Raw genomic sequence first — 13,194 nt, 5'->3', positions numbered from 1 at the left:
ATTTTTTTAAATTCTTGGTGTCTTATTTTAACAATATAATTGAGTAATGATTAAATGTGGAGATTTGAACCAGGAGTGGGTTGAGAAGGGGTCATTGTGAAAAGGTCATTTATTTTAGGAAGTACAGCCATTTGAACTGTTGCTCTTCTGCTCATAAATGAGAGTGGAAGGTTCATCCAGCAAAGGAGATGATCGTTTGTTGTTTTGAGTGGTGGAGGAACGTTGAGTAAAACATCTCTGACAGCTTTGGGGAAATATGTATTCTTTAATACGTGATCACTCAAAACAACTCAATAAAGTAATAATTAGTGCTGTCAAGCGATTCAAATATTTAATCGCGATTAATCACATTTATGTCATAGTTAACTTGTGATTAATCGCAATTATCACATTTTAAAAATATTTTAATGCTCTTAACATGAAATAGTGGATTGTTTTGCTTTATGCAAATGTTTTATTTTATTGAAAATAAACAACTGCCAAACAGGGCGGATCAAAATAAAATTATAAAGTGCACATTTCAGGTAAACAAGGGCGAGAGAGAGAGAGAGAGAGAGAGAGAGAGAGAGAGAGAGAGAGAGAGAGAGAGAGAGAGAGAGAGAGAGAGAGAGAGCGCCTTGGGGAAATATGTATTCTTTAATCCGTGATCTGTGCAGAAGGATGTCTCCTTCTGCACAGATCACGTCACATCTCAACTGCCACATCTCAACTGTTCCTGTCTCATGGAAGGATGGAAGATGATTTCTAGTCAATGGAGTAGTTTGAGATATTAGAGAATGATTATGTCAGTTTAATAGTTTGCTGAAATGATGAGTGAGGGTTTGAAGGAACATGAATATATCATCTGCATAGAGACTGATCTTATGATGTGTCTTAATTCCTGAGATAGAGATGGTCTATTGCAGAGGTAGCCAACACGGTAGCCAACCCGCGGGCACCTTGTGGCCCGCAGGGACCACGCGAGTCGCCCGCGAGACGTGTTCAAAAAAAAATTACAACGAAAAAAGTTAACATCTCTGTATCGCAAGCAGCGGAGTTCCGCCCCCAACACAGGCGCTCACACAGGTGAGCACACACACACACACACACACACACACACACACACACACACACACACACACACACACGGCACACACACACACGGGCACACACAGAGCACACACACACGGACACAGCGCGCACAGAGGTGAGCACACACACACACACACACACACACACACACACACACAGGCACACACAGAGCACACACACGGGCACGCACAGAGCACACACAGACACGGACACAGCGCGCGCACAGGTGAGCACGCACACACACACACACACACACACACACACACACACGGGCGTGCACACAGTGGACAGAGAGAGAGAGAGCTGCGAAAAATATGCTGTGTGCTTTTCAATGGGATTTGCTGCTTTAAGCTAACACTATTTTAAGCTACCACTATTTTAAGCTAACACTATTTTAAGCTAACACTATTTTAAGCTAACACTATTTTAAGCTATCACTATTTAAGCTAACACTATTTTAAGCTACCACTATTTTAAGCTAACACTATTTTAAGCTAACACTATTTTAAGCTAACAGCTATCATTTTAAAGCCTATCAGTTCGTGTACATGCGGTCAAGACAACAGGCTGCAGCCTGCAGCTCCATGAACAACGTTTCTGACGACATTGAGAGTCTGGGCGGACAGGAAATGATGATTTTAAAGTTCACCGTACGTCGCTAACAGGCTGCTGCGCATGCGCGACTCGCTGATTCTTGCATTTTGCCAAAAGCCGATCTTCATGAGATCTCCGTGAGGTTTTTTCTGCTGTTGCGTCTTTCATCAGAAAACAGACCTCAGCTCAACATTAACCATGAATTGAGAGTACGTATCAAATCTACAAGCCCGTTTTAAAAGGCGTGTAGAGGAAAGCAGCTCACTGAGCCACTGATGCCACCTGATGCTCACACATCAAACGCAAAAAAAATATCCTTTTGTTTTCCACAATAAGCTATTTAGTAGTAACTCAATATGAGTTATTTTTTGCACGGATATAACTTTATTTTCATTTTTGCTAACAAAGTGATAAAAACATATTTTTCTACCATCATTGTTGTGGAAATTGTTAATATTCATTGTGAGGAATAATTAACATTGATATGTGATCAGACAGTTCACATATAGTATAATTAAAAGCTGATCTGTGCAACTTTGTTGTTCAGGAAGTTTGCATCAAACAAGTCGCCCTTCGGATTATTTTGTACCTCAAAGTAGCTCTCGGTTTCAAAAAGGTTGGTGACCCCTGCTCTATTGAATAGCTGCAGCTAATGGCGCAATGGAAATGAAAATGACCCAGAGGGTTAAGATGGAGGGCAGTAGAAAGGTCCTGTGTTATTGGTGAATCCAGTGTGTTGGTTTCTTTGATGCTACTTGTGGTAGGTCAATGCTGGTATTCTCTTGACTTGGGTTTTCATCAGAAAAATAGAGATTGGCATGAAAACCTTTGAGGATTTTATTCATCTCTTTGGGTGAATTGGGCTTCCCTGCTGAGTCCTTAATGACAGACATGGTTTTCTATTTCATTTAGGTAGATTTAAAAAAAAAAAATCAATTAAATGCCAGATTTGTTGCGACGGTGAAAATGTTCTGTCTGGCCCCCCATGCAGCTCGGTGCAGCTCGAGCTGCAGGCCACCATGCGAGGCCCCCATGCAGCTCGGTGGCCTCGCGGCTCCACAGGTCAGCAGCTAAAGGCTTCTTCTGGCACAAAGCATGAAACGTGCTGAGCAGATGTGCTGCGGCTCCCTGTCACCAGGCTGCCGACTGCCGGCTGCTAATTACTGGCAGCAGCCTCCATATTTACACAGAACAATGCTGTCTCATTACACTGAGTGGCACCAAGCCATAACGGTGTCCTTATTTAAGGCTCAATCATAAATTATCTTATTGCATATTGTTGGCTTCCTGAGTCAGAAAGCGTTTCTGATTCTAAACCTTCTTTTAAAATGTCTTTTTAAAGGCACTTTAGAGCACTTGAGAGCCCTGGATCCGTTAGCTCCGTTAGCTCTGTTTGTACTGTTTGCACTGTTAGCATTTAGCTCTGTTCGCTCTGTTCGCTCTGTCAGCTGCGAGCAGAAGGCAGAGAGTAGTGACTGAAGTTTAAAGTATTTCTTGGCCAGAGCATGTGGGTGTGTTTCCACATCCTCGACAATGGTGGAGCAACTCCAGGTGGAGCAACTCCAGGTGGAGCAGCTCCAGGTGGAGCAACTCCAGGTGGAGCAACTCCAGGTGCACAGCTCCCTTTTGGTTGCCTTCTGTCCAACCAACTGGCCAGGTGCTCTTGGACCTGTGCATGGAGCTCAGGGAAGCAAGGGAGGGTCCGTTCTGAAAAAGATATTAATTCTAAACGTCTTCTTGAAACATTCAATTGAATGAATGAATCAAAAGGAGTTAGCCTCCAGCACTACAGCAGGTTCATCAATAAGCAGGTTCATCAATAAGCAGGTTCATCAATAAGCAGGTTCATCAATAAGCAGGTTTATCAATAAGCAGGCTTATCAATAAGCAGGTTCATCAATAAGCAGGTTCACCAATAAGCAGGTTCATCAATAATTCTCCTGTCCTGTGGACAGCAGGCGCAGCCTTTACTTTCCCTCACAACAGGAATATTTATATAATATAAAACTTCTCTGAGGAGGGAATTATATTTGTGATGACACACCAAATATAAAATTAGAAGAGCAGCACTGAGAAAAATTGCTAAGTAACCTAACCAGAGATTCACTCACTACGGATTGGCTGAGGGAAGTGACATCACAGGTCTCTCCCTCTCTCCATCCATCGCTCTCTCGTGCGCTCTTTTTCTCTCACTTCATTCCTCGCTCTCCCTCTCTTTCTCTTTTCCCCTTCACTTTCTCTCGCTATGTCTCTCCCCTCCCTCCCTCCCTCTCGCTCGTCCCTCCCTCCCTTTCCCTCTCTCTCTCTCTCTCTCTCTCTCTCTCTCTCTCTCTCTCTCTCTCTCTCTCTCCCCCCCCCTTCCAAATGAGAGGATCCTCTCTGGCGCTCCGCTCAGCAGCTCAGACGTGAGGAGAAGTGAGGAGTTGATGTTGGTGTCAAGTGTTCTTCCTGTTGCTCTGGTGGCCGGAGCAGCGCGAGCTCTGCAGCGCGGAGAGCAGTGAGCTGCCGAGGAGAGGAGGAGAGGAGCAGAGGAGCAGAGGAGGAGAGGAGCAGAGGAGCAGAGGAGGAGAGGAGCAGAGGAGCAGAGGAGCAGAGGAGGAGAGGAGCAGAGGAGCAGAGGAGGAGAGGAGGAGAGGAGGAGCGGAGGAGCAGAAGAGGATAAAGAAAGAGTTCCAGGACTACGGGAGGCTGCTCCACCGAACACCTTGGAGCCCAAAGTGGAGAGCGGAGGTCGGCATGAGTAACGGCAGCCACGGGGCCGAGGGGCCGCGGCCCCTCTGGAACGCCAGCGGTGAGTGAAGCTCCATCCTTCTGACAGCCAGAGAGAGCGGAGGCTGCAGGGCGCTCCATGCTGCGGGGCGCTCCATGCTGCGGGGCACTCCATGCTGCATGCTGCATGGTGCTCCATGCTGCTTGGTGCTCCATGCTGCATGGCGCTCCATGCTGCATGGCGCTCCATGCTGCTCCATGCTGCATGGTGCTCCATGCTGCAGGGCGCTCCATGCTGCAGGGCGCTCCATGCTGCATGGCGCTCCATGCTGCATGGCGCTCCATGCTGCTCCATGCTGCATGGTGCTCCATGCTGCTTGGTGCTCCATGCTGCAGGGCGCTCCATGCTGCTCGGTGCTCCATGCTGCAGGAGACGCTGCAGCTCATTGACGAAGTGAAGCAACAATTATTTCATTCATGTTCAGGACATCAAAAGAAGAAACAAACACACAAATTGATGATTGAGTAAATATAAGTTTCTGCAGATGAACGTCATGAGTTAAAAAAGTGTTGTGGAAATATAGGAACATTGTTAACGGTCAAGATTCCACAAGGAGAGAGGTTAAGATGTGGAGACACGGCTGTTGGGCTGCATAATAATAATAATAATAATAATAATAATACTCGTCTCTGCTCATAATGAGGTTATCGTTGCCCTATAAACGGTTGACCAACTCAATGTTCTTGGATCAGCTGGTAAGTGATGATTTGATATCTGATCAATATTCACTGTCATGTGGAAAGATCTTCTTCTTCTTCTTCTTCTTCTTCTTCTTCTTCTTCTTCTTCTTCTTCTTCACTAAATTACAACAATGAGATGTCCTCAGGCGGAGAAGGAAGAGTGAAGATGAGGAGGAGGAGAGAAGCATTAGGTTTCTCCTCCTGTCTCACATCTCATCGTCTGCCTCCTCCTTTCACGTCTTTACTGGAATATGAAAACACAGAAGTATGAAATAGTTCCCAGTGTATAAAATGATAACACAGCATGAATAAAAATGGATGGATGTGACATCACTGCCTTATGGTTTTAGTTTAAATATTGATATGAGACTGCATGTCCTGAGAGGTGTTGATACGTTATAACGAGCTTCATCTCAACACACCACCACACAACACGACCCACGACTCCATCACATGTTTCATAGTTTGTGAATATTCTGTAATTGAAGGCTTTAATCATCAGCATGTTTACAGATGTTACCTGAAAAGAATTCCTCTCTGCAGAATGACTGACAGCACCGAGTTCTAGAGAGAACCGCAGGGCGCTGATGGTGGTTCCTGTCCTCTGATTCCTCCCCGTCTCCTCTCTCCTCACCCCTCATGTCTCCTTTCCTCCTCTCTCGTTTGAGGGAGAGAGAAGGATCCCTGTGGTGGAAAGGCCTGTTTTCAGTGTGTGTGTGTGTGTGTGTGTGTGTGTGTGTGTGTGTGTGTGTGTGTGTGTGTGTGTGTGTGTGTGTGTGTGTGTGTGTAAGAGGTCTTGTTATTAAACTATAACTCTTGGTGATATTACCTGCATGTGTAAGAGAAACAAGTTTATATTCAAACTTCACAGTTTATCTTCTAGAGGTCTGAATGCTGGTGCAAAGGTCCCTGCTGGACTGCTCTGGAGGGAGGGGGCCTGATGGAGGCCTGATGGAGGCCTGATGGAGTCCTGATGGGGACCTGATGGAGGCCTGATGGAGGCCTGATGGAGTCCTGATGGGGACCTGATGGAGTCCTGATGGAGGCCTGATGGAGTCCTGATGGAGGCCTGATGGAGTCCTGATGGGGACCTGATGGAGTCCTGATGGAGGCCTGATGGAGTCCTGATGGGGGCCTGATGGAGGCCTGATGGAGACCTGATGGAGGCCTGATGGAGGCCTGATGGAGACCTCGTGGTGTAGATAATGGATGATGGAATGTTCAACATGGTTCATTAGTGGCTCGTTACAGTCTGGCTCAGGGTACATTAGTGGCTCGTTACAGTCTGGCTCATGGTTCATTAGTGGCATGTTACAGTCTGGCTCAGGGTACATTAGTGGCTCGTTACAGTCTGGCTCATGGTACATTAGTGGCTCGTTACAGTCTGGCTCATGGTTCATTAGTGGCTCGTTACAGTCTGGCTCATGGTACATTAGTGGCATGTTACAGTCTGGCTCATGGTACATTAATGGCATGTTACAGTCTGGCTCATGGTACATTAGTGGCTCGTTACAGTCTGGCTCATGGTACATTAGTGGCTCGTTACAGTCTGGCTCATGGTACATTAGTGGCACGTTACAGTCTGGCTCATGGTTCATTAGTGGCACGTTACAGTCTGGCTCATGGTACATTCGTGGCTCGTTACAGTCTGGCTCATGGTACATTAATTGCATGTTACAGTCTGGCTCATGGTACATTAGTGGCATGTTACAGTCTGGCTCATGGTTCATTAGTGGCACGTTACAGTCTGGCTCATGGTACATTCGTGGCTCGTTACAGTCTGGCTCATGGTACATTAATTGCATGTTACAGTCTGGCTCATGGTACATTAGTGGCACGTTACAGTCTGGCTCATGGTTCATTAGTGGCTCGTTACAGTCTGGCTCATGGTACATTAGTGGCTCGTTACAGTCTGGCTCATGGTTCATTAGTGGCATGTTACAGTCTGGCTCAGGGTACATTAGTGGCTCGTTACAGTCTGGCTCATGGTACATTAGTGGCTCGTTACAGTCTGGCTCATGGTTCATTAGTGGCTCGTTACAGTCTGGCTCATGGTACATTAGTGGCATGTTACAGTCTGGCTCATGGTACATTAATGGCATGTTACAGTCTGGCTCATGGTACATTAGTGGCTCGTTACAGTCTGGCTCATGGTACATTAGTGGCTCGTTACAGTCTGGCTCATGGTACATTAGTGGCACGTTACAGTCTGGCTCATGGTTCATTAGTGGCACGTTACAGTCTGGCTCATGGTACATTCGTGGCTCGTTACAGTCTGGCTCATGGTACATTAATTGCATGTTACAGTCTGGCTCATGGTACATTAGTGGCATGTTACAGTCTGGCTCATGGTACATTAGTGGCATGTTACAGTCTGGCTCAGGGTACATTAGTGGCTCGTTACAGTCTGGCTCATGGTTCATTAGTGGCTCGTTACAGTCTGGCTCATGGTTCATTAGTGGCTCGTTACAGTCTGGCTCATGGTTCATTCCTGGCTCGTTACAGTCTGGCTCATGGTTCATTCCTGGCTCGTTACAGTCTGGCTCATGGTACATTAGTGGCATGTTACAGTCTGGCTCATGGTACATTAGTGGCTCGTTACAGTCTGGCTCATGGTACATTAGCGGCTCGTTACAGTCTGGCTCATGGTTCATTAGTGGCTCGTTACAGTCTGGCTCATGGTTCATTAGTGGCTCGTTACAGTCTGGCTCATGGTACATCAATGGCATGCTACAGTCTGGCTCATGGTACATTAGTGGCACGTTACAGTCTGGCTCATGGTTCATCAGTGGCATGTTACAGTCTGGCTCATGGTACATTAGCGGCTCGTTACAGTCTGGCTCATGGTACATTAGTGGCATGTTACAGTCTGGCTCATGGTACATTAGTGGCTCGTTACAGTCTGGCTCATGGTTCATTAGTGGCTCGTTACAGTCTGGCTCATGGTTCATTAGTGGCTCGTTACAGTCTGGCTCATGGTTCATTCCTGGCTCGTTACAGTCTGGCTCATGGTTCATTCCTGGCTCGTTACAGTCTGGCTCATGGTACATTAGTGGCATGTTACAGTCTGGCTCATGGTACATTAATGGCTCGTTACAGTCTGGCTCATGGTACATTAGTGGCACGTTACAGTCTGGCTCATGGTACATTAGTGGCATGTTACAGTCTGGCTCATGGTACATTAGTGGCACGTTACAGTCTGGCTCATGGTACATTAGTGGCATGTTACAGTCTGGCTCATGGTACATTAATGGCTCGTTACAGTCTGGCTCATGGTACATTAGCGGCTCGTTACAGTCTGGCTCATGGTACATTAGCGGCTCGTTACAGTCTGGCTCATGGTTCATTCCTGGCTCGTTACAGTCTGGCTCATGGTTCATTCCTGGCTCGTTACAGTCTGGCTCATGGTTCATTAGCGGCTCGTTACAGTCTGGCTCATGGTTCATTCCTGGCTCGTTACAGTCTGGCTCATGGTACATTAGTGGCATGTTACAGTCTGGCTCATGGTACATTAGCGGCTCGTTACAGTCTGGCTCATGGTACATTAGCGGCTCGTTACAGTCTGGCTCATGGTACATTAGCGGCTCGTTACAGTCTGGCTCATGGTACATTAGCGGCTCGTTACAGTCTGGCTCATGGTTCATTCCTGGCTCGTTACAGTCTGGCTCATGGTTCATTCCTGGCTCGTTACAGTCTGGCTCATGGTACATTAGCGGCTCGTTACAGTCTGGCTCATGGTACATTGGCGGCTCGTTACAGTCTGGCTCATGGTACATTAGTGGCTCGTTACAGTCTGGCTCATGGTACATTAGCGGCTCGTTACAGTCTGGCTCATGGTACATTAGCGGCTCGTTACAGTCTGGCTCATGGTACATTAGCGGCTCGTTAGTCTGGCTCATGGTACATTAGCGGCTCGTTACAGTCTGGCTCATGGTACATTAGCGGCTCGTTACAGTCTGGCTCATGGTACATTAGCGGCTCGTTACAGTCTGGCTCATGGTACATTAGCGGCTCGTTACAGTCTGGCTCATGGTACATTAGTGGCTCGTTACAGTCTGGCTCATGGTACATTAGTGGCTCGTTACAGTCTGGCTCATGGTTCATTAGCGGCTCGTTACAGTCTGGCTCATGGTACATTAGCGGCTCGTTACAGTCTGGCTCATGGTACATTAGTGGCTCGTTACAGTCTGGCTCATGGTACATTAGTGGCTCGTTACAGTCTGGCTACTCAGCTGCTGTAGTTTCTATTCTCTGTGCGTTCGGTCAAGGGAAACAAAAAGAGCTTACTATGTTTGAATCAATTAAATGAGATATTAACCACCTTTAATTACTGCAGTAATACCAAGTATTCATTTTAATAATGAGATTGTGATGTGTTCTTTAGTTTTCTTTATTAAAACAGAGATGCTGTGAGCAGAGCTGCTCACGTGTCCATATGGTGCCACATCAGCTGGGCTGAAGCCGCATTATGTGGCATCTGGGAAATATTCATATTTGCTTTTTTGAAGAGAGTCTTTGCCGTCATGGCGACCAGCTCTCGAGAACCAAAAGATGAGATTTTTCTTCTCAGTTTGGGAATTTTGGGGTTTTACTTTCAGACAGAGCCAACGTAGATGAATTATTTTATTCCCATCTTTATTCTTAGCTTATCCAGCTGGCTGCAGCTTGTATTGCAGCTTCAGAGGACCAACATGAGACTGTATCTTCTTATTGATCTCTCAATATTGAGCTCACATAACTCTTGACAAGCAAGCAAAGAGACACATGTCCTTAAAGATCTTTTCTTTCTTGTCACTGTAAACGCTGCTGTCGGCTCCTTGTGAGGCTGTGGTCTTCTGAGTATTATGATGCTGACTAAGTATTTGATAAGTGACACGTTTTCAGAGCTTAAACGTCCATGAATTCTTTGAAGCAGCATCCGGGTCCAGGAGTGATGAGCCTCGTGTACGCGTACTGAAGCCTCTTCTTCTGGCTTTGGCGTCTCCTTCCGGAGGGCCGCACTGAGCTGAGTGTATGTGGGCTCATCTCTGGCCCCCCATGCAGCTCGGTGGCCTCGCGGCTCCACAGGTCAGCAGCTAAAGGCTTCTTCTGGCACAAAGCATGAAACGTGCTGAGCAGATGTGCTGCGGCTCCCTGTCACCAGGCTGCCGACTGCCGGCTGCTAATTACTGGCAGCAGCCTCCATATTTACACAGAACAATGCTGTCTCATTACACTGAGTGGCACCAAGCCATAACGGTGTCCTTATTTAAGGCTCAATCATAAATTATCTTATTGCATATTGTTGGCTTCCTGAGTCAGAAAGCGTTTCTGATTCTAAACCTTCTTTTAAAATGTCTTATTAAAGGCAGGGTGGGTAACCTAAAAACTCAAAGTCTTCAACACCCCCCAAAGACACGCCCCCAAAGACACGCCCCCAAACGTATCATCAGCTTCACTGCATCAAACCTCCAGAAGGCAGAGACACAGGACAATACCAGCAGCATCTCTGTTCACTCTGGTCTCCCATCTCTACACAATATCATTAATAAACCCAAATAATGGTATTTTGTTAGAAGACGGTTCAGAAGACGGACAGACAAGAGGACAGGAGAGACATCAAGAGATGGATATACATTCTGGTGGAACCCAGAAATGGACCTACTGTTGTCTTTTCCATAGTTGTTGAATGTGATCTGTAAGGAAAATATTTTTCCCATGTTTGTGTTTGAGATGGCCAATAAGAATCAAATGATTGCCTTCTCTCTGGATAGAAACCAACCAATGGGTCAAAATTTAAATGGACCTGTAAAGCACTTTTCTAGTCTTCCAACCACTCAAAGCACTTTTACACTACGAGTCATCATTCACACCCTGATGGGAGGAGCCACATCAGTATCAGAGACCGTTCATACACATTCATACTCCGTAGTCGCAGCTACGGGAGCAATTCAGGGTTAAGGGTCTTGCTCAAGGACACATATACATGGGCTAGCGGAGCCGGGGATCGAACCACCGATCCTCTGATTGAAAGACGACCTCGTTCACCACTGAGCCACAGTCGCCCATGACTTGGCCAAATGTCTTGGCGATGGCATGGAGCAGCTGATGAGACGCCAGAGAATGAGAGAAAAAGACAAGTGGTTCCTCTCAGGCGCTGGTGAAGGACCTGACGTCCTGACCCCTCAAGCACTGGTTTTGGGGCGGACCCGATGAGGCAGGTGTGTCTTGACCCGGGGGTCGTGAATACTCAGCAGGATCGCAGACGGATGCTCGATCCGCCCGTCTGCAGAGCCGGAAGAGAGGAAGGCGGAGCTGGAGTGATGCTGCGATGTCGGAGACGAAGGAAATGATGATGAAGCTGATGGAGCCTGCTCTTCATCAGTGGAGGGGAAGTTAATGTTTGTGTTGACAATAAGATTCACTGTGAGGAGATTTGATCAGAAGTCTTTCCAGATGCTTTCATACTGCTTCATGTTCCTGTTGCGGCTCATCTCCATGAGAAGTCTTTTTCTGTTCATCTGCTCAAGTGATGAAGTTTGTGCTTAACATTAGCAAGGCAGTGGCAGATTGTTATCAGTGTTTCCTAGCAACACAATAGCCGCATGAATGTGCATCGCTACGACTGGGCTAGGCTTAAGATGCTAGTTAAGGCTAGGCTTAAAATGGTAGTTAAGGTTAGGCTTAAGCTGGTAGTTAAGGCTAAGCTTAAGCTGGTAGTTAAGGCTAGGCTTAAGCTGGTAGTTAAGGCTAAGCTTAAAATGGTAGTCAAGGCTAGGCATTAGATGCTAGTTAAGGCTAGGCTTAAGCTGGTAGTTAAGACTAGGCTTAAGCTTGTAGTTAAGGTTTAAAGCTTAAGATGGTAGTTAAGGCTAGGCTTAAAATGGTAGTTAAGGCGAGGCTTAAGATGGTAGTTAAGGCTAGGCTTAAGCTGCTAGTTAAGACTTAAAGCTTAATATGATAGTTAAGGCTAGGCTTAAATGGGTCATTAAGGCTAGGCTTAAGATGGTAGTTAAGGCTAGGCATTAGATGCTAGTTAAGGCTAGGCTTAAGCTGGTAGTTAAGGTTTAAAGCTTAAGATGGTAGTTAAGGCTAGGCTTAAATGGGTCATTAAGGCTAGGCTTAAGATGGTAGTTAAGGCTAGGCTTAAGATGGTAGTTAAGGCTCAAAGCTTAATATGCTAGTTAAGACTAGGCTTAAACAGGTCATTAAGGCTATGCTTAAACTAGTAGTTAAGGCTAGGCTTAAGCTGGTAGTTAAGGCTTGAAGCTTAAGATGGTAGTTAAGGCTAGGCTTAAGCTGCTAGTTAAGGCTTAAAGCTTAATATGATAGTTAAGGCTAGGCTTAAACAGGTCATTAAGGCTAGGCTTAAACTAGTAGTTAAGGCTAGGCTTAAGATGGTAGTTTAGTCAAGTCTATTTTAAACGGTGTTCTTACCATAGACCGGCTCAGCAGTTAGGACCAGGCTTATTAAAGCCCAGTTGGTGAGACCTGTCAGGAAGAGAAAGTTAATCTAAATCAGACATTGGCTTTGCCATCAACAACCAAATCCTGAAATAGGAGAGAAGATTTAATATTGACATTGATGTTGTTCTGAATCGACAAGTGACAGCTGAGCAGCGATCACTTATGGAGATCAACCTGATTGGTTTATCTCACGCAGTGAACTCACATATGCAGCTGATTGAGTTGATCTATGATCTATGAGCTATGATCTATGATCTATCATGTGGGCTGAATTCATCTGGCAGTCATTTAGTACCAATGAAAACATTCACTGCTTTGGTTATGTCATTTTAACTGAATATCTTCTGGAAACAAGATAACTAAAAAATATTTCAGATTTTCCAATGTTTTTATTGACTAAAGGAACAATTAATAAAACAAAGAAATAGTTTGAATATGAATTATTGAGCATCATAATTCGTGAGTAACATACACGTTTGCATGAGGTACTAAACGGGGTCGTCTGGCGTCATATGAGAGGATGTATTGAAAGTGCAGAATTATTGTCTTTGTTGTTGTTTGTGGGGTCTGCGTGTTGAAGTAATACACCGTGCTAATGAAGCGCCACAGAGCCACCAGCCTCCACAACGAGCC

The 13,194-nt window shown here is 45.9% G+C and overlaps 1 protein-coding gene across 1 annotated transcript in view; it reads left to right on the top strand.

Annotated features, from left to right (window-relative positions):
* Window positions 1-4,080: 4,080 nt before the first annotated feature.
* Window positions 4,081-13,194, top strand: part of chrm4a (cholinergic receptor, muscarinic 4a) — a 42,547-nt gene continuing 33,433 nt past the window's right edge. Inside the window, exon 1 of the mRNA XM_068590439.1 lies at window positions 4,081-4,456. Within this exon, the coding sequence (XP_068446540.1) occupies window positions 4,402-4,456 (55 nt within the window). The 5' untranslated portion in view covers window positions 4,081-4,401. The remainder of the gene's footprint in view (window positions 4,457-13,194) is intronic.

This window comes from Clinocottus analis, unplaced genomic scaffold (assembly GCF_023055335.1).
Source record: "Clinocottus analis isolate CAN_PGR_092001 unplaced genomic scaffold, fCliAna1.0.p SCAF_24, whole genome shotgun sequence".
Classification (NCBI taxonomy): Eukaryota; Metazoa; Chordata; class Actinopteri; order Perciformes; family Cottidae; genus Clinocottus; species Clinocottus analis.
Note: the sequence above shows the minus strand (reverse complement) of the source record. Positions and strands in the feature narration are given on the sequence as shown.